This window comes from Euprymna scolopes, chromosome 10 (genome assembly GCF_053919585.1).
Source record: "Euprymna scolopes isolate OS-2025 chromosome 10, ASM5391958v1, whole genome shotgun sequence".
In the NCBI taxonomy this organism is placed as follows: domain Eukaryota; kingdom Metazoa; phylum Mollusca; class Cephalopoda; order Sepiida; family Sepiolidae; genus Euprymna; species Euprymna scolopes.
The window spans coordinates 62296581-62319290 of NC_136491.1; the positions used below are offsets into that span (position 1 = coordinate 62296581).

A 22710-nucleotide genomic window follows, 5' to 3' on the forward strand; every position below is an offset into this window, starting at 1 on the left:
TTGTAGACAGTTGGAAAGCAGGAAAACAGAATAGAGTTCCACAGGCATGCAGTTCTAAGAAAGAAACTTTGTTCATGGAATCTACATTTAGGTTTAGGCACAGATAAAGAGTGGGGGAAATTATTGATAGTGGTTTCAGCTAGACAAGTGTTTCTTATGAAAGTTTGGTGAGGGGGGACCATAGATTAGAGCTCAGACAAGCACCTGCCATGAAAATAACACAGAGACAGGTTCACAATGTCTCTTCTGTGGGAAAGAGATTGCAGGAAAGAAAAAAGGGGCATCCTCTACTAAGCTATGGTCTATTTTGGACTGTCAAGACAAGATAAGCTACTTCTAGCAGCTCCTGCCCAGATGTGGCAACAGTACTCCATCCTTAGACATACTTTGCATTTATACAGATAGAGAATTGCATCAGCAGTGAGATATGTTCAGAAGTGGTAGAGTGATCACACCATTTTTCCAGCAGCCTTGGCAATAGATTTGATGTATGTGTTCCATCTCAGATCAGGTGTAAAGGTCAAACCCAGAGGCTTGTCAAAACATGGAGCCTCCCCAAGACGAGAACCATTCATTTCAATTGATGCCAGACAGGGATCAGAGCATTGATGATGAAAAGATAGAAACTTGGTTTTAGATGCATTAAAATTAATCAGCCACCTCTTTCTCCATTGCACTACGTGATCAAGATCAGAGAAGAGAGAATCAGAGAGAATTTGATCATTTACGGTCTTTGAAGTGTTGCCAGCATAAATATCTACGAATGATCTTAGGATGTGATATGGGAAATCATTGATGTAGATCAGGAAGAGAGTTGGGTAAAGGATTGACCCCTGAGGGATTCCAGCATTAATACTGTGAGCTAATTTCTATCCATCAAACACTACTCTTATGAAACTATCAGAGAAAAATGATTTAATAATTGAAAAGACATTTCCACCTATACTATAACTGGAAATTTTGTGGAGTAGACTATGCCATACCCTATCAAAGGCCTTTGATATGTCAAGGGCAATTGCCCTAGAAAAGAAGCCTCTGTCAAGAGATTCGCTAATTCTATGAGATAACTTCGCACATCTGCTGTAGATCTAGCAGAACGGAAACCGTATTGGATGTCAATGAGGAGGTTATTTTTGCTGAGGTGGTTTACTAGTAGTCTCTATTTAACAGATTCCAGCAATTTACTCATAACATAAAAGAGACTGGTGTGTATTAAGAGGGAGATGACTAAATTGAGTATGAATCCCTTTTGGAAGATGAGGTGACACGACATTAGGTGTGCTTCCAGCAAAAGCAAAGACCATCAGTTTGTCTTAACTTTGTTTTTATGATGCCCAAGACATAGTGCAGACTGTAGGTTAGCCACCTGTTATTCTGTTATTATTGTTGAGTTTCTTGGATTACATTTCTCTTGGTCCTTGTATGAAGAGTAGCAACGATCATCAGTAGTTTTTTCATAGTTCCCACACTGATGTCCATCTCTCTTGCAAGGTCCGCATTGCCTTGCTCGCTGCATCTTATTTTTTGCAGCTGCTCAACGAATTCTATTGCACAGAAAAGACCAGAAGATCTGTTATGATCCTTCCTGTTAGCTATTGCTTCCACATCTTTTTTGCAAGGAGCACTGAGCTAAAGCTATGATTTCCAAATAAATTATATGAATTCAGAAATCAAAGTTTTGCAAATTTTATTGTGCAAATAGACATAGATAAAAGTTTGAGTAACTTTTTCCAAAACAAATACAAATCTTACTCATTAAAACTTAGAAATCATTTAGCAAATTATAAACAAAGTAGTTATTTCAATTAAAATGAAATATTAAAATGATACCTGGAAAGTGTAAATATTTTTTTAAATACAAATATATAAAAGGTTTTAATTGTCAGTTGATCTAACACTGTTTCTCAATCTGTCACGCTTAAGTTTGAAATAGGTGCTTTGACAGATTTAAAACTAAGATCTGATCTGTCCCAAGTATGAAATAACATTTTCATTGCTTAAACCTTTGTAATAGATCCATTTTTTTTAACAAAATATAGGTTCTTTGAAATGAAGTTTGATTTCATTAATACAATTTTCAATTTGTATCAAAAGCCTTGAAAAAGGTCCTTTCTTTATTACCTGTCACTATCTTTATCTTTCCCTGCAGTGTTACCCATCTGAATTGGACGTTGGTCTCTCATATCATCTAAGAAGTTACTGTCCAATTCTTCATCATCTGGAACAAATTCTTCAACACTTTTCACTGTTTTAGTTTCCACAGCAACCTGAGCAATTTCTATTCCACTGTCTGTAAACAAAAATATTGTTTCATATTAAATCTGAATAACAAATTAGGCAATTTGAAAATTATAAAAATGCTATTAAACATGTTGCAGCATGTTTCAGGTGAGCAAGTGAGAATCACTGCCAAATTGGGTGTCTGATTGCATTAATAAGATTTTTTTTTGATACATCAACCATCTGAGTTATTTAATGTTGATTAAGTTGTCAAATAGAATCCTAAAGTAGGATAAGTATTTTATGTTTTTTTTTATTCTTAAATAAAAAGTATATTGTTTTGAGCAGTTCAAATCTAATATTTAATAAATTGTTTTGAACAGATATTTTGAGTGGATTTGTGTCTTCAAACAGGTCTTTTATATTTTTCAAGTTCTATGATCACCTTTGCAGATCCTGACAATATATATATATATATATATAATAAAATATATTTTAGTCATCGACATACAGATCTGTTTCGCTGTTTCACAACTCATCAGTGCCGCTAGACTAACACCTATCCCAAGCCGAGGATCGAACCTAGAACCGTCGTGATGACAGTCGGCAGTTCTACCCCCTGACTACGGAAGCGGTGACCGCAAATTAATCTGTCCGAATGTCTATTTAAATAAACATCCGTCCGCCGCTCGTAGAGAGCTCAAACGTTTGTTTGTGAACAAACCGCGAGCTTCGCATTTTTTCAGCTAAATTAAGTGGCGAGTGAGATTATTTACGATAGTGCTCAACCCAAGAGGGGGGCTTTATAAAATATATTTTAGTCATCGACAAATATATATATATATATGTCATCGACTATATATATATATATATATATATATATATATATATATATATATATATATATAACCATAGGATACCTGAATCTAATACAAAATCTTACTACTCAAGAACTCTCAAACATCGAAATTGAAGCCCTTAGTTTTGGACTAAAATTCCCAACTAGCATACATTCGAATATTACCACCGACACAATTTTGAATAATTACAAACATTAAGATAGAGATTTTAAAAAAGGTTTCATGCAGGGTGTTATTTCAGTCGCAGCTGCCCAGCCCTATGAAACTGTACTACTAAAGAGATACATAAATGTCTTAATACATCTAGCGGATGACAAGAACATAATTATATCACCAGCTGATAAAGGTGGTGGTATAGTTATAATTGAAAAAGACATATCTGGAGAAAGTTTCTACACTGTTAGCAGACAGAGACGCATACTAAAACTAATTTAAATGCAGTAAATAGAAGTATTGAGACTTTCAACAAATCTTTTTAAAAACATTAAAAAAACGACAAAACTTGAACATCATACATTGAATATTCCTTTATTATATGACTTCCCTTTAATAGAAATCATCAATCTCGCAAACAACATCCTATTTGCTTAGCCTGTAAAATGCCGGCAGAAAATGTAGAAAAGAAAAGACAAGCATAATTTTGTAATTTGTAATTTGTAAGTCGCTCATTAGTATGCCATTAATTTGCATGTGTACAAATGGAATGAATTCTAAAGCAGGGATTGAGTGGAGTTTTTTGTTGGACAGCTTAGAACGAGAACGAACCATAGAAGATAATATTGAATAAATGAGGATTTGTTGCAAGTTGAGAGAAGAAAGAAGAAAAGACTTTTGTGTGTTGTATCGACAAGAGGACGGTTTGACAATTGTCAGTTTGTTTGTTTTGTTCCCTTTTACTCACAAACCAGATATCCCTATGCGCCTCATAAAATCTGGCATCGGTAGTACAATACACAAAATTGCACAGACCATATCTAACATCTTGACTCCAATAATAGGAACTATCAGCACCTCCCACATAAAGAACTCTGGAGATTTACTCAACAAGATAAAATACATTATCTATATATATAAAAGCGAAAATGTATGTATGTGTGTAGGTTTGTGTGTCTGCTAAAAACTTTCGACAGACACGACGAAAATTCACAAACTCGGTATCATATCAAAGCCCCATCCTTCGCTCGAAAAATATTGAAAAATTGGCCAAAAATGTTGAAAAACTGAACAAATTTCATGTACGTCACGTTAAGTCATTATCTAAACGTTTTGGGTTAAAATCGTGGTGTTAGATGTCTTTTTTTTTTTTCGATTTTTTAAATTTAAATATTGAACCAGTGTTATGTAAGCCATTTTTTACGTAACGTTCGTTTTTCTGGTTTTTTTTTTTTTTTACTTCGCTTATTCACCCCCAACCACACACCCAAAAAAACCCGGGTACCCACCGATTTTTTAAATTTTAATATCGAAACAGGCTTATTTAAGCCATTTTTCACGTGTTCGTTTTTCTGTTTTCATCATTCGTTTGCCTTACGTTAGTTTTTTTTGTGTGTTTTTTCTCGATGTTTTGACCCCCCCCCCCCGCTTAATTAAATCGTTGTTTTCTTTATTTACTTTGCTTATAATAAATAAACATGGTCATTGACGTCGTCGTCGTAACACTCGACGACTTCCTGGTGCGCACATGTCAATTTGGTTCTTACTTAAATAAATTCAAACATCTTTCACTAACTCATCTGGCTGGCCAATTTTATTTTCAAACTTCACCTCAGCGCTTCGGGTTGGATCCTACCCTCCCCCTCGGGTTCTTTTTTATTTAACACCACACACACCTACAAACACCTGGGCAACGCCGGGTACCCTCGCTAGTCTACATATATAAATCTCAAACGTCTGTTAGTATGTATGTTTGTATGTCGCCTAAAACTTTTGAGAGACAGAACAAAAATTAACAAATTTGGTATCATATTAAAGCTCGACCCTCCGGACGACAAATATCGAATTTTTGGCTCAAACCAACTCTAAGTTGGTCAGCTGACCGTTTTTCTGCAGCCCCCCCCCCCCAAAGTGACATTTTAACGTTAAATTCTACATAATTTAAAAACTGCTGAGTCATGTCACGTGACCTGATGTCAGCAAGCTGTAATGGCGGCTGCTATTACACAAATTAACTGCCTTCGAAGGGTAACTTGATATTATACCCCAGAGTGAAATATTAATTTTTGAGTCGAAAACTTAGTACCAACATAATTATAGTATTTCAAAACGTAGAATCCCAAAATTGAAGAGGGGAAAATAAAATTATTAGTGATTGAACTTTTTTACCGACGAGAATCGATTTACTATGTTTTAAAATGTCAAAAACACATTTCTAAATCTAAAACATTACATATAGATGAGTATGAAGGGAAAGGTGGGAGGCATAATATGGGTTAATCAGCGTTTGTTTCACTACACCCGTATACTTACACATTTTAATATTATACGAATCTCAGGCATAAACACCTCCTTATTTTCAAGTAACTTCTATTTTTCTAAAGCTTGAGATTCCAGGCATCACCTCCTTATTTCCTTAAAGGGAGAAGGATGAAAGATGAGACAGCTTGAATTCTAAGAACAGATACTAAACTTTGATCTTAGCCAAAAGGCCAAGTAAACAAAGATGAAATTATATATTTATTGTATACTACATTGAGACAAGATGTCATATTCCAAACATCACACATCACTAAATTCTGACATAAAAACATTCTTATTCAGAAAGCCATTCCTAGTATTGGAAGGTTATGTTTATATAATCAATCATAGTTATAATATGCAAGTAACCTCCCTGGTATGTAGCTTCATTGTCAAATAGCATTACAATAATATACAATCATTGTTATAATATGTGAGTGACCTCCCTTGAATGTAGCTTCATTGTCGAATTCCATTAGAAAAATATACAATTACTGTTATAATATACGATTGACCTCCCTTGGATGTAGCTTCATTGTCGAATACCATTAGATTAATATACAATCATTGTTATAATATGCAAGGGACCTCCCTTGGATGTAGCTTCATTGTTGAATACCATTAGATTAATATACAATCATTGTTATAATATTCAAGTGATCTCCCTTGGATGTAGCTTCGTTGTCTCATACCATTAGATTTATATACAATCATTGTTATAATATGCAAGTGACCTTCCTTGTCGAAATGATTGGTATGTTTGTAATGAAATAACCAGTTAGACAATGTCTCAAAGTTATGATTTTAGTAAGAGGAAGGGGATTATGTGGGTTAAATAATGAGAAATGATTGTTGAAATTAGTAACATATCCAAGAATTATGAAAAATGAAGAAATGTGAGTTATTTGATTGGTGTGTTTGCAATGATAAAAAACCCCAAAAAAAACAAAACAGTCAGACAATGCTTCAAAGTTATTTTAGTACGAGGAAGGGGATTATGTGGGTTAAATCATGAAAAACGATTGCCGAAATTAGCAACATATCCAAGAATTATGTAATCTGATTAATAGTTAGTTATTTGTGTTTATTATGAAATAAACAGCCCAAATATAGTCTCAAAGTGATTATTTTAGTAAGAGGGGGTCAATTATGTGGATTACATGATAAAAAATGATAGTTGTAAATTAGTAACATATCCAAGAATTATGAAAAATGATGAATTGTCAGTTATTTGATTGGTGTGTTCGTAATGAAATAGACAGCCCAGACAATGTCTCAAAGTTATTATTTTAGTAAGACGTGGGCGATAATATTGGGTAACTCATGAAACATGATTGTCGAAATAAGTAACATATCCAAGAATTATGAAAAGTTATGAAATGTAAGTTATTTTATTTGTGTGTTTATAATGAAATAAACAGCCCAGACATAGTCTTAAAGTTATTTTTTTAGTAGGACAGGGGCGATTATGTGGGTTTAATCATGAGATATTACTGTCGAAATTAGTAACATATCAAAGAATTATGAAATATGATGAAATGTGAGGTATTTGATTGGTGTGTTTGTAATGAAATAACCAGCCAGACAATGTCACAAAGTAATTATTTTAGCAAAAGGAAAGGATATTATGTGGGTCAAATTATAAAAAACGATTGCCAAATTAGTAATATATCCAAGAATTATGAAAAGTGATTAAATGTAAGTTATTTGACTGGTGTGTTTATAATGAAATAAACAGCCCAGATATAGTCTTAAAGTTAATATTTTTGAAGGAGTCGATTAAAAATGATTGTCGAAATTAGTAATATTATCAAGAATTGTGAAAAAGGATGAAATGTGAGTAATGTGATTGATGTGTTTGTAATGAAATTACCAGCCCAGACAATGTCTCAAATGTATTACTTTAGTAAGAGGAAGAGGATTATGTGGGTTAACTCATGAAACATGATTGTCGAAATTAGTAACATATCAAAGAATTATGGAAAAGTGAGTTATTTGATTGATGTGTTCGTAATGAATAAGACATCCCAGGTGATATATCAAAGTTATTATTTTAGTAAGAGTGGGGCTATAATTTGGGTTTAATCAAGAAAAGTGATTGTCGAAATAAGTAACATATCCAAGTATTATGAAAAATGATACAATGTGAGTTATGTGATTGGTGTGTTTATAATGAAATAACCAGCAAGACAATGTCTCAAAGTTATTATTTTAGCAAGAGGAGAGGGGATTATGTGGGTTAAATAATGAAAAACGATTGTCGAAATTAGTAACATATCCAAGAATTATGAAAAGTGATTAAATATAAGTTATTTGATTGGTGTGTTTATAATGAAATAAACACCCCAGATATTGTCTCAAAGTTATTATTTTAGTAAGAGGGGGGTCGATTATGTGGGTTAAATCATAAACAATGATTATCGAAATTAGTAACATCGGTAACATTATAAATGGTGCTGTGAGCCAAAATATCAGATCTCTATGAGATGTCCACGGGCGAGTTACCACAAACTCATATATAAATGGTGCCATTAAGCCAGAATAAACCCCTGAGAAGATATGGGCTGTTTCAACAAAACAAAACAAAAACAAAAGAAAATGATGAAAACTAGACACAAAGAATGATAGACTTTGCAAAGAAAAGAAACGAACTCAAAAAGAAAAATAACAACAAAAATCTGAAACGAAGACGAAGAAGGTAAGGACGGTTCATTTTCTCCTTTTGTCCGTCTCAGTGTCACCTGGATAGGTTAAGTTTTGTTGTATTGTTTTGAGACATATTTGTAATATGTAATGTATTGTTGATTTTCTTCCCCACCCCTCGAAGGAAATGTGTAAATGTGTATTTGTCTGAATCATGAGTCTAAAAACAGTTGTATCCACAGGAATAGATATGAGGATATAGACAGAGGAAACGGGTTGATATGTCGCCGTACGTACGCGCATATGTTCTTATTGTACAAGCGAGAGAGAGAGAGAGAGTGGAGCAGAGAGATAGAGAAATGAGAAAAAGAAAAGAAAAGACGAAGTAGAGATGAGTGAAGAAAAGAAATAAGACTGCGACAGTTGATAGTTTTAGAAGAAAAAATGCGATCGTTTTTGTAATTTCTGAAATTGAATTGGTTTGTGAAAAAAAAACAAAATGTGTGATTTTGTTGTATATCTTTAATCATAGTTTATCAGCATGGACTGTAAGGAGATAGTGAGAAATAAATAAGGAATTTCACGAAGTTACCAGTTGATTGGGAAAATGTATAGTTGGTGGTGTCGTATGGGCAGCGGATTGAGATGTAATGGAAAAATGCGTCGAGGAAGCCAGAAAGAATGGGCTAAATATGATGTGATCCCCGCGGGAGGGATGTGAAGATGATCGGAGTGCTAGAAAGTTGAGGTTGAGGATTGTGCAATGTGCACTAGTCGTAAAGGCATGAAGAATTGAGTGGTCAAAAGTTTAACGAGACACAGGGTATGTCTGCGTGAGGTGCCAGAGGAAAAAGGTATGAGGAAACGTAATGGGAAAATGCGGCGAGGCAGCCGAAGAGAATTGTCCCAAATGTGTTGCAAACACCGCAGAGGGCGTATGAAAAAGTGCTGAATGCACGGTGTGTAATACATGGAGTTTGACGGTAGATTTAACGAGACACTGGGTGTGTCTGCGTGAAATGCCATGGAAGAGACATGTGAGAATACGAATATCATAGATATGTGATCTCTCTTCCCGATCCGCAGTGACAGACACTGTGCACCACTGACGAACAGAAAAACTCTTGAGAATAATGCACCATGAGATAGAAAGGTCAAATAAGTGTGAGAGAGAAAAAGACGCTCATGCCGAGATAACCTGAAGAATGGTTGTGAAAAGGGAAACCAAATAGCGATTGAGAGAAGTATACCGATCCTTAGAGAAATAGAAACTGGCGGTATCGATGCCGTTCTGATTTTGTAACAAATAGAAGCTCTCATAAGAATAAATTAAAGATGAAGTAATGATTTGCCCGAGATTAGTGGTGAGACATTTAGACTGTCAAATAAAAGGGACGTTTGGTTGGAGAATTTTATTAAAATTAAAGGAAAAAAAAAACTGAGATTGGGGGAAGCAAGGTTCCTGTCAGCCTAAGAGCAATGAACCAGGTAGACCAGAAGTAGTTAACCGGGTAGCAATCTGATAATGGACTGGGTTGCAACTGTTGGTGTTGTCATGTGCATGTCGGGCCCTTGTGCGCACGTAGTATTGACAGGCTGTGCCACGGACCACTCTCTCAGATGTGCTAGGAAATAGAAACCAATGGGGAAAGACAGGAGAGAAACTAAAGCATGTGTACCATGGAATTTGAACCTTAAATCTTGAAGGATAAAACAAATGGAATTTGATAGAACCGTGATTTGATTGAAGAAAAAAAAATGAAAGGAACTGTTTCGTTATTTTAATAATTGTATTGAAATACTATTTTTTTTGGAAAAGAAAAAAAAAATTTTTTAAATGAGGACTGATACCGTGTGAAATTGTTGTGTAGCATTCTCACCTGCGTTAAATAGAAAATCATTTAGTGTGAAAACTTTCATGAAATGTGAATAGTAGATTGTTGGAAGTGATGTTAAGGCATTTAAACTGTTGAATAAAAAAAATCATTTGGTCTGAGAGTTTTCATAGGGTGTGAAATAGTGAATTATTTGAAAGGAATTTTGTGGCATTTAAACTGCCGAATAGCAAATCATTTGGCCTGAGTTTTCACAGAGTGTGAGGTGGTAAATTGGTTGAAAATGACATTAAAACATTTAAGCTGTTGAAAAAAAGAAAGAATCATTTAGCCTGGGAGAATTCATAGATGAAATAGTAAAATGCTTCTCAACTGTCCTATAGAAAGTCGTTGGGTTGGAGAACTTTATGACGGAAAACAAAAACGAAATAATAATCTAATTGAGAGTAGTGTTAAATCACTTAAACTGTCGAGTAGAATGTCTTAAAGAAACTAACGGTGCTGATAGTATTCCGTTTTGAGAAAAATTAAATATGCAGTCATTGAGAAGGCTTTGAAATTGTGAAAGTATGGAATATCATTGGGAAATGTGCCTCTATGCCAAGAGGTATGCATGAGCCGAGGATAGAAGTTCTTTCCCTTCGTGTAAAGGATTGAGAGTGATGCGTATGAAGAAAAGAAAAAAAAAACGTGATGATGGTAAATTTGAATTTTTTTTTTATGTTATGAGTAAAGATATTGCATTCTTGGTTTTTAGAGATTTTTGTAATCGAGCACTCTACTGGAGTATGGCTAATAATTTTTATGTGCCCAACATGTTGCTCAGATTTAAAACCAACAGTATTGATGGTAAATTTGAATTTTTGTATAGCTGAAGAATGGATTGCCATTGAGCAAGTAGAGATAAATAGAGGCGTAAATGTGATTTGACTGTGCCACGTTTGGTTGGAGTTATTTCAGTCACCAGAATACCACATTTACCCATTTTCATTTTGCTGACTTCGGACAATCATGTGAGAATTAAGTGAGATTTTTTTTAAGATAGTGATCTGAAGGGGAGTAATTAGACCCACGGGTGAACAATAAATTAGTCATGCGGAGATACAGTGTTTGAAAGAAGACAAAGTTAAAGAGGGTTAATCACACCAGAAATAAATAGAAATCTCTGTTTGAGTCCGTGTGAATTATGAGATGAAAGATCTTATTACCATCAGTTGGCTCGATGCACTGGAAAATGTGCATATGGGTAGTATGCCTGAAAACTTTTGTCAATCTCGTAGGATAGAGAATTAATTGTATTGAGAATTCTGTATTGTATTTGGGAATTCTGACCAAAAAGAAATAGTTTAGTTGAGGACTAACTAAATTTGGAAAAGAAGGGAAATATGAGAAAAATGGATGTGGAAAGGATCTGACCTTTCTTTTACTCAATGAGGTGTGAGAGAAATCTAGAGATTGTTTTTTTAATTAGCAAATAGCTGGATAAAAATGTGGGAGTCAATACTGAAAGAATTCCCCAGTGTTAAATGTAAGAAGAAATCAGGTAACAACAAACCACTGACAGTAGCGCACCTGGGCGAGGCGGGGATACCAATGAGCGCCCTCTACCAAAACCTGGATAAAACCCAAGGTTACAAGCAGGGACCCCAAAGTCAGCCCCTAAGCCATTATTAAAAAAGAAAAAGAATGAAAAAACAAATATCAAAAGCGCAAATATTTTCGGTACTTCTGTATGACTTAACCTATGTGCATGCAACTGAGAAAAGATAACCATGTTCAGTTCACTATCAAAGGATGGCTTTAAACTACTCGCTCATTTTCTCTTTCTCATAAATCATAAACGACTTATGAGAAAGAGAAAATGAGCGAGTAGTTTAAAGCCATCCTTTGATAGTGAACTGAACATGGTTATCTTTTCTCAGTTGCATGCACATAGGTTAAGTCATACAGAAGTACCGAAAATGAAAAAAAAATGAAAAAACAAAGGAACACATGTTTTGCATGCACATGATCAGTTGTAGAGAAGAACTGAAAATAAAGGGGAAACAAGAAACTGTTTTGCATGTACATGATTTAGTCACCTCAAAGTAAAGTGAAAAAAAAGGGAGTTTATCAATTGAAAAAATGCATGTGTAGGCGAATATAAAAATCCATGACTCATGAGCTGTGGGAGCTTATAATTGCATAGGTGCATGTTTAGTTATTGAATGAGTGCCATTTTCTCTGATGATAAGAACTATGAACTCCATACAAGTACTTATGCACGCATACATACTACATTATAATATATACAGCAGTACAACCAGAACCATTGGACCAGAACATTTTTGCATGCTGAATGGACAATTTTTGTCAGTTGCTTTTTATTGACTGATTGTAGAATTACTAGTTTCGGGTCAGGCTTCTGGTGCAGGTCGCATATATACCAATTATGACTAATTGACAAGTGAAAGGAAGGGGCGGATATAACGGGATCCCTGGCAGTGCCAGGTATCCTATACAGTTAGATGAAGATGGGAGAGGATGAGGTATGGTTGGGGGGGGGGCATGCTGACACTTGGTCAAGGAAAAACAGATGTTTATGAGATTTCTGTCCACCAGAGAAGAAATAGTATCTTTTTCAATCAAAGAAAATATAAAATCTGATAATAGGATTCGTGGAACAAGAGATTGTTTTTCTAGCTGGATTTGGTAAAAATAAATGAATTTTAACTACTAATTGAGTGAGACAGGTACAATGACTTGGGTTCAAAAGGTCTGCTTTGGTGTCTGGGAAATTTTGTCATTTGGGTCCACCTGTTGTATTTAACTACCAGACCATCAAGCCAGTGATAAGTTAGTTGGACAGATAAATAAATAAATTGAACCTAGGGAGAGATATGGTCATGAAAGAGGAAGAAGAGGGTCACAAGAAAATAGAAAATGAAAAGAATAAAATAAGGGGATAGAGAAAAGAGTTTACGAGAGAAGAAAAATAATAGGATAATGGGAAAGAGAAAGAATAACTTCAAAAGGTAGAGGGAGGAATTTCTGATTTGATAAAAACAATTGTTTTTTTAGTTAGAGTCCTTTTCACTGGCATCGAGACGTCCACATCGCTCTCACCCCGCCTGGGGGAGGGGGCAAAACCCTCATAAGAGCTAAGTTGAAAAGCTCATTCTTAGCTGGGAAATTAATTTGAGGAACTTAAGTTATACAACCTGCATCATGAAGCTCGGATCAAGGAACTCGACTTTTAACAAGTGTAGAACGATTTATGAATAATTATTTTGTTGGTTTTTACGAAAATGAACCAGTTTTTCTTTCTTTCTCGATTGCCGGCCTGAATGAAGATGCAGTTTATTTCAGGTATGCCCTGACACCAGATGATGAAGGAGACAGACTGGATACAGCACGAAGCCAGAGTGATGGCCGAAATCAACAATGTTGCCACACGAACTTAGGGTCATGCACATTTCGCGTGCCTTGAGCAGCAGAAAGATATTTTCCAGTGACCAGTGAGAGTCTGGTCACCCTTGAGGGGTCCACCACTAGACAAGTTAGAGTGTAGCCCTGCTGGGTTGCATCTATGGTCCTGTGAGCTGGGAGCGACGAACACGGCCAGAAGTACATCACAAATATGCTCCCGTGAACCAGGATAGCGACGGATGCGGCCCGGCGCTCGGATGAGAGACAGCGTTAGGGTTATAGAAATAGCAACTGATACATAAACATACAAAATTCTTCTCTCATAAGAATAACAAATATATTACAAAATCAAATTCAATTTTCTCATTGTTTATACGGTTCCGAGCAACGCCGGGTAGCCCCGCTAGTTATACATAAAAAATATACAGAGCTTAGATATAACATTATTATATACTAATGTCCCCATTAAAAAATATTTAAATTTACTCCATAAAAACCTAAAAATTTCAAATATTAACTTACCATTTCCTCCTGATACTTTTATAAAAATTATTAGACTTATAACTGACATGACTTATTTTTAATTCAATAATTTCTACAAGCAAAATTTTAGTCTTCCTATGGGTAACCCTCTTAGTGGAGTATTAGCCTTTTCTTAGAATTCCTATAATCTGGTCCTTTCAAATTTAGATTACCTCCAAACACAGTATTTTAGATACATTGACAACATTTTAATTTTTCTTCTTGAAAACACGCACATAGAAAATATTAAAAACAAACAAGCCGCACATGCGTGGTCCCCCTCTTGTGCTGCATATGAGATGACGCCACAAAAAATAGTGAAGAAATGATGAATGTAAGAAGTGTGAAGGGCCAACGTTGCTTTCACATTTTCGCCAAGTTTAAGAAAAATCTAATGGATGGGGCAAAGATTATGGGGTAAAAAGTCATTTTTTGCAATTTTGGGGCATTTGTGACCCCTTTTGAGTTCCTAGGAATGCTGACTCCCAGTGAAAAGGACAAACGGTACAGTTTCACGCCTTAAGACATGTATATTTGAATTCAGCACCATGGAAAACCACTATATAGACATACATATCAAGTTTTTGAGTAATATGAAAAAAGAGCTCCAAAAAGGTGTATTTTTTTTAGTCCTAAAAGTTCCAGAGGCATACGAACCAGAATTTTGCCAGGGTCACTCATATTGAATTTATATCAAGAACAATGGCCTCCACATTTTGGCCAAATTTCAGGAAAATCTAATAGATAAATAGATGGATGGATCAAACGCTATGGGGCAAAAAGTGTCATTTTTGGCCATTTGGGGTATTTTTTACCTCTTTTGAACCCCTGGGGCCACAACAGGAATTTTTGCAAAAACATTTTTTTTTTTTACTGTGCACATCTATTTAATGAAATACAATTTGTGGCAAAATTTCAGGAAACACTAATGGACCGTTATCTGGCAATCGTCCAAACTAACAGATGCACAGACACCACTGAAAACATAGGTCCCTCTCCGATAAATCGGGGGATCAATTAGACTCAGTCAAACCCTCCATAAAGTTCACCTATGAAACAAAACAACTACTCATTACCTTTTTTAGACATACTTATTATAAAATCCAATAATAAACTATCCTTCAAAGTTCACTGCAAACATACACACAAAAATGATTACATACATTTCTACTTACAGCATAATAACAAAATAAAAACAGGTATGATGATTGGTTTCTTTCTAGAATTTGCAGTCCAGAATATCTGGATGAAGAATTCAAATACCTCACAAATATTTTGAAAACCTTGCAATATCTCACAGTTTATATTAAATGCAAAGAAAAAGGCCACACAAATATTTTCCAGGATAAATAAACAAAAATCATATACACCAGACATTTCTCTCATAAACAGACATCTTTTACCTATACACACCAATAACACAATAATTTGAAACACACTAAACAAACTAAGAATTCCAATTATACAAACCACATCACAAACTATAAAACAAACATAAAAAACAACAAAACATTTTCAAAACAAACCAGTCTCCAATGCAGGCATATACACTGTTCCTTGCCAAAATTGCCATCATATATACGTTGGTGAAACCCAATGCAAATTAGAGAAAAGGCTCAATGAACATAAAAGAGATATGAGAAATAGCAGTTCTCTGATATATTCTCTCGTTCATTGCAGCATAATCATACTTTTGACTTCAAACAAGCAAAATTAGTTAAATTTATTTAAAATAAACCGCAACGGAGACGTCTTGAATCAGCACTTATCATAAATTCAAGCACAATTAAACAACGTGGAGGTTTCTATAATGTATCACCATTAATAAATAAACTTCCATTAAAAGAACATAATTTTAGATGCAGGTTAACTCTCACATTATAGAGAAGATTACCTATAATAATCAATACATATAATCAGTCAATAAATTACATAACAAAAATACACTCATTTCATTTCAGTTACACATCCATATTTGAATTATAATGAACATATTTGTTCCAAAAAGAACATGAATTGCATCATATCTTTTTAAATATATTAATATATGACATTATAAAAAAAATCTTACTCCTTCATAATGCTATGCCCCCCCCCTTTTGATTTCCTACGACTTTTTTTATTTCTGAAATGGAACATGGTCATACATAAAAATATATTTTCAAATATTTGTACTGATATTTTGCTTTCTTAATTTCTTTAACCCAGAGGAAGTCTTGAACTAAAGACGAAACGCTGATGAACACATAACTTGGTTTGTTCCTTTTTTTAAATTTTTTTTTATTTCTCTGTGTCTGTATATATATACACATGTTTGATTAAATAAAATTCTTGGTATAATATACACATTGAAGACTCTTCACCTTCCAATAAATGTTTCTGAGTAATATGTGCATGTGCTATACCGTGTTTGGTTACTACAACCTCTTTTCTTCATGCTTTAGGGCCACTCATCAATAATTGGCCAAATCTTGTAGAATTTATTACTTTGGCATTTATTTCAAGATTCTTGCAATTTTTATGATCATCCTGTTTATTGAAGATGAGTGAATGGAATTGGAACATGCCATGTGATTCTTTTGCTGCTGCATCCATCTTTTTATTTCCATGAATAATTATATGACTTTGTATTCAACATGGTTTCATTTTACACTGCTTATTGTTTAAAGTTTTAGTGATTAAATGCTTACCAACAGTTCTTACATGCTATGAGTACTTATAAGGAGTTGGAAAAGATGAACTTGTCTCCTATTATCTTCTATTATTTTTTGAGCCATGGCTGCAGCTTCTGCACTAAAAAATTGACACTTCACGTAGTCAATAATACATTTTTGTGTTATTTAAGCAGGTAGCACATCAGACTGATTCTTTAAATCCATCTGTAAAGATGTATCGGAATGATGTTTTATTAAAATTTCAAATTCATCAATAAATATAAAAGGCAAAATGTGTGTGACCATTTTGTGTATGTCGCGCAAAGGCTTCTTTCGCACATGGTCCCGGGGGGGGGGGGGGTTACGATCGCTTAGAAGTATTTATATACCTCCTAGATAATAATATGTAGGATTTGGGGATGCGGGTCGCCTCTAGATTTATTCATGTCGATTTTTACAAAGTTATTGCTATTTCAGCCTGTCTTGTGTTCGTTCAGCTTTTTCGTATAAAAAGCGAAGAAACTAATTCAAAGCTACTGTTCCCGGCAATCACACCGGGAAACGTCCAGAAGCAATCAGCTTTGATCAATGTGGGGCCAAACTCCTTATATCAGATAATTGCTATTCAATCTGGACAATGGTGAGCTGGTTTCCCCCTCCCCAACATCTTGGGGAATTGGGTAAACAAACTCAAATGCTGCCCCGCAGCAAAAGTCAACTGCGCGACTTTTATTTGACCTCATTAATGAGATCAAATAGAAGCAGCAGAGTTAACTTTTATTGCGGCCACGTGTCAATTCTGTTTTTAATACTGAAATAAATCAATTCAAACTTGTTTATGTTGTAATTTAATTTCCAACTTTGCCTCAAGGGTTCGGGTTCGGGTTCGATCCTCATCATACTCACCTACCAAAACTTTTTTTGTATTTACCCCCCCCCCCCCAATTTTGATTTACCCAAAACCACACACACCTCCAAATACCCAGGCAATGCCGGGTACCCCCTGCTAGTCCTGAAATAAAGTATTGAATTGGTTTTATTCTTTAAAATTATTTTCAAATCAAAAGATACAAGTTGGCTGTTTTAATTCATATTGGAGGAAATTTGGAAATTATTGCTTGATGTATGCGACTAAAGTTCAATCTATTTCTAAATGGCCTAAAAGCACTGATTTTTCTTTTAGAGTTTTATATTATGTATTAAACATGCGGCCATAGACAAAATTTGACATAACTTTGTGCCAATTTTTCTTCCTTCAATGTGAAGAACCTTTAATATATAAGCTTACTACTAAATATGTGTGAAAAGCCTCCAATCTGAGTTTCAGTCCATGGTGATGAATAGTTTCAAATTGCTTCAGGTATGAAGGTCTTGCTGCACCATAGATGAAACTTCCATACTCAAATTTCAATCTCACAATTGTTTGATTTCTTATCAGTTCTCCAATTAGTGTGAGCTACCACTAAGTAGATTAATTGCCTAGTTGCATTTTCGTAGGAGATACCTTATACAGCAATTTTTTATCAAAGAATTTATATTCATCTGCCATTTTCATCTCTTTGCAGTTTAGTTTCAGTCATGAATCATCATGTATTTTTGTGGAAATTTCAAAAATGGACACACTATCTTTATTTTAGAGTATCTGAAACGGCTTTCTTCTGTTCATTTGCTGATCTCATCATGTACCCTTCATATGTAGTTAATGAATATTGTTGGATCGCAGATAGTTAAATCTAGTGCTATCGTCGTAGTCGTCGTTCTTCCCCCGGTGCGTGCGTGCTCTATATATGCTACTAATCAGACGACGGTGTCACTCTTTTGTGTGTCCCGTCTTAATGGTCGTTCCTATTCTCTACATGCCCTCCCCCCACCATGTGACCACACTACCGTCGTTTTGTGGTCATGTGACTGGAGAATTCCGTGTAGTAGTGAGTTGGTCCTTGCATTTGAGGGGAAAGTGGCCTTGGTGCTCGTGTTACCCTCATGCTGCGTCGTGGGACCGGACTCGTTTGCATTGGCTTGTGGTTGATCGGATCTTGGTCCACCTCCATGTCTGTTTCTGATGTGTCACAATCAGCTTCTTCCACCTCCATCATCTCATGCATGTTGCACGGTGGTTTGCTGTCCTCCCTTCTTGGTGTTTGGGGAGGTGGTTGATGGGGTTGTTGAGTGGGTGGATACTCCGGCGTATCCATGACCGGTTTGATTTTCCTGAGGAAACGGCGATTGCGTAATGTGATCCTGCCGCTACCATCCAACCGTATCCTGTACTGCCTGTTACCCATTGTCTCGACGACTCTCCCAGTTTTCGCCCATCGTCGTGGATTTGGTCCCTCCTGATTCTGCACCTGCACAGACTCGCCGACTCGGAGCTGTTGGAGGGGGCGGCTATGTATGTCGTACTGTTCTTTGTTAAGTATGTGCCTTTTCGCCATCACCCTCTCTCTCAAATCTCTGGTCTCCGTCCAACGCTTGTGGATGCAATATTTTTTGCGAAGTGCGGGGAGATAGCCCCTTACTGTTCGACCATATAGTATTTCCGCCGGCGACAATCCAAGGTCCTGACTGGGCGTATTCCTATGAGTCATCATCGCCCGTGCTGCCCGATCATGATGTAGGTGTCCGTAGCCATCAACGCAGTCCATCAGCATTCTTTTGGCCGTTTTTACGGCCAGTTCAGCTCGGCCATTACTCTGGGGGTAATGTGCAGATGATATGCGCCTTTTTACGCCCCAGTCTTCTAGGAACGATTTGTATTCTAGTGAATCGAATGGTGGCCCTCCATCGGATGATATTTCCTCCGGCGCACCATACGTGCAAAACCAAACCCTCAGGGCGTTACACACCGCTGCAGCCCTTCCTGATGGTAGTGGTGCGACCTCAATCCAACCGGTATATCGGTCCGCGTATACCATGTAACTTTTCCCGTGCATATCTAGCAAGTCAGTGACTGTCTTTTGAAATGGGAATTCCGGGTTTATGGGTGGCATTAGTGGTTCCCTAGGCTGGGATGGGGCGATCGAATTGCAACTCCGACATTGCGCCCTTGTTTGTCGGATGCTGGCGTCTAAACCAGGCCAAAATAACCGTTGTCTGGCGTTAGCCAACATACCATTCGCCCCTTGATGGGCGGAGTGTAATGCCTCTAACACCTCGGCTCTAAGCCGTTTTGGTATCAAAATTTTGTCCCCTTTTATGGGTACCCCTTCCAGACAATATAGTTGGTCTGCCATCGGCCAGAATTGCCGGATTTCTGGTGGTAGTTCATGGCGTGACCTTGGGAACCCGTCTTGAATGTATGACGCCAACGTTCGGCACTCCTCATCGGTGGCTGCAGCTGCGACTATCCTATCCCAGGTGATCGCTCGGAACTTGGGGTCATGTGCGTATGCAGCTATGATGGATGCTTGTATACTCCCCTCGATTTGCTGGGAAGTGTCAGTGCCCTTTAGTCTGCTGTGTCTTGACGGCGCCGGGTATCGGGATGTGCAGTCCGGTGCTGCGTTGAGTTTCCCAGGAACATGCCTAATCTGGAACCTGCTCCTTGAATGAGAACAGGCGGGGATTTTTTATATTCTCTAGGATCTGATCCGAGAAAATTTTCACTAGGGGCTGGTGGTCCACGGTGACCAATAGGTCTGGGGATCCCAGGATGAACATCCTACAAGACTCCAAGCCATAAATCAGCGCTAGAGCCTCCCCCTCTATAGGGGAATAACGAGATTCTGCATCTTTCGTGAAGCGAGACCCGGCCAAAATCATCTTCCAGTGGTCCTTACCACAGTTGGGACCTAATTCCGTTGGGCATTGGCAATGCTTCTGGAACAGAAAATACCCAATGCCAACCTTACTGAAGTCGGTTGAAAGGCAGGTCGCTCTGTTCATATCGAAGGTTTTCACCCCTTCTTCGATTTTCTGAACGATATTCCTCTTCGAAAAGTCTATTCAATGTGTCATCCGAGTAAAATTTACGGTTCTTTGTCCGCAGCAACTCTCGAAAAGGGACCATTATATCGGCCTGTGCAAATGTATACGACACCTGGTTAACTAAACCAAACCAGGACCTGATACCAGTAATGCTCGTTGGGGTCGGGAAATTGAGAATAGCCTCCGTCATTTTTTTAGTTGGCTTCACGCCGTCCGAGGTTATCACAAAGCCGGCAAATTCAACTTCATCGTCAGCAAATTGAAATTTGTCAGGGTTAAAGACTATCTCACTTTTACCACAATGGGTAATATAGTCCACAGTATGCCAGAAAGCCAATTCTAAGGACCTGTCCCATAGGAGTGTGTCGTCTATACACCGGGTCTTTCGAGGCATGTCAACTGTGATGTCATCGAACCGGCGCGCGTACCCGTCCCCGAATGCGTGAAAACCCTGGGGAGCCCTGAGATACCGATAACGACCCCATTCTGTTATGAACGTGGTCGCGTCCCGGGCTTTTGGGGAAAGTGGCAGACTATGGTACCCATTCCATGCGTCCAAGACAGTCTTTTTGGTTTGGGCAGGCACCACGGACACCTGATTAAAAGGGGACGGTGTGTGATGAGTCTCTCTCATCGTTGCTGCATTCAATTTTTGTAGGTCTACCGTCCTTCTTGGTGACCGGTCTTTCTTTGGAGCGACTACCATCCTCGAACACCAGATCGTAGGTGTGCCTGCTGGTACCGGTTCGATAATACCCAACGCAACATCTCGATCCAAATCATCCTTTACCCTTTTCTTCCAGTGATGAGGGACTGAAATGGGTGTGTGTATGGCCGATGGTTTCGCCCCCGGGGTAAAAGTTATATCCAGCGGCCTCCCTACCATGACTTGTAACGGTTGATGGGGGCAGGTGTTGAATGCGCTGGACTTAAAGTGTTCACATAACCACTTCTCTAACCGTTCCCTATTATCTCCAGTGGGGGTAAACGGGATCCTCGCTGGCTTGTCCGGAACGGATTCTCTTTTCGGACATCCACACGGTGCTGTCCCACTTTCTGAAGCCGATAAATCGGCCTTTGATACTCGATGTGGGAAGTCGCGATTGATTACTCCTAGGTCTTTGAGGGCCGATTCTGACAAGTAGAATCCTGACGTGTTTTCTGAAACGTAGACCACTTGTCGCGTTTCCTTCTGACCGAGCTTAATCTGAGTCAGGACCACCCCCTTGATATCTAGGGGTTCGTCTGTGATTCCCCGTATCCTGTGGGTGGTAGGTATCAGGATCCTGCTGGTGCACCCTAATATTTTCAATATTTCTGGGCCACTCGAACACGTCTGGGCACCGGTATCTGCAATGGCCTGGATGCGGTGTTTTCGACGGCTTACTCCCTTATCCAAAGCGCACCCGAATTTAGCCAGGGACTCTGGTATCAGGGACACATCGACCATTAATGAGGGTGGTGGCTCAGGGGGAGTTCTCCTGAACCCACCACTGCTCCATGCAAGGTGTGGCACTGCTGCTATTCTACCTTTTTGATTGTAACATGCCGGTGCCCCCTCCATTCTGCTGCCGAAAATATTCGATTGACGTGTGGCATCGATTGTTGACTCCGCCGTCGACCTCTCCTGTTTCCGGCACACTCTTTGTAAGTGGCCTGTGACGCCACAATTAAAACATTTTAGCCCCCTCGCCGGGCAGTTCTTCCGCCCTTTTAACCCACTGGGGTGTGAGGTCCTCCCACACCCTTCACAAGGACTATTCTGAGGGGTTTTGAGCGGCTGCTCCTTCCGAGATGGTTTTTTCTCGGTTGTTAGTAGGCCAAAAGTCGAGTGTCCCTCTGAGCCTCGTTGCAACTGAGGAGCAGACGTCTCTGTAGTTTCTAAACTAACCAGCCTGTGAAGCTTCTGCTCCACAGTGGTTAGAATATTTGCTTCGGCCAACAATTTACACTGGTACTCCGCATTTGCCAGACCAGCTACGAGTTGGCCAGCTACCATGTCCTCCGAATAGTTTACGGCTTGCCGGCAGTTCTCATTGGGGCACAGAACCGTGAAATTGCAAAACCGTGCCTGGGACCGAAGCTTTGCCAAGAACTGTGCGGGTCCCTCCCCCGTCTGTTGTCTGATGTTATGAAATTTATGTCTATGCACCTTCGGGTGTAGACCTTTCACCGCAATGAACTGTA

The 22710-nt window shown here is 37.8% G+C and overlaps 1 protein-coding gene across 5 annotated transcripts in view; it reads right to left on the bottom strand.

Annotated features, from left to right (window-relative positions):
* Positions 1–22710, bottom strand: part of LOC145286012 (rab-like protein 6) — a 254354-nt gene that overhangs the window by 24502 nt on the left and 207142 nt on the right. For all 5 annotated transcript variants that reach the window (XM_080134625.1, XM_080134622.1, XM_080134621.1 and 2 more), the window contains one exon: positions 2122–2290. In XM_080134625.1, the coding sequence (XP_079990751.1) occupies positions 2122–2290 (169 nt within the window). The remainder of the gene's footprint in view (positions 1–2121; positions 2291–22710) is intronic.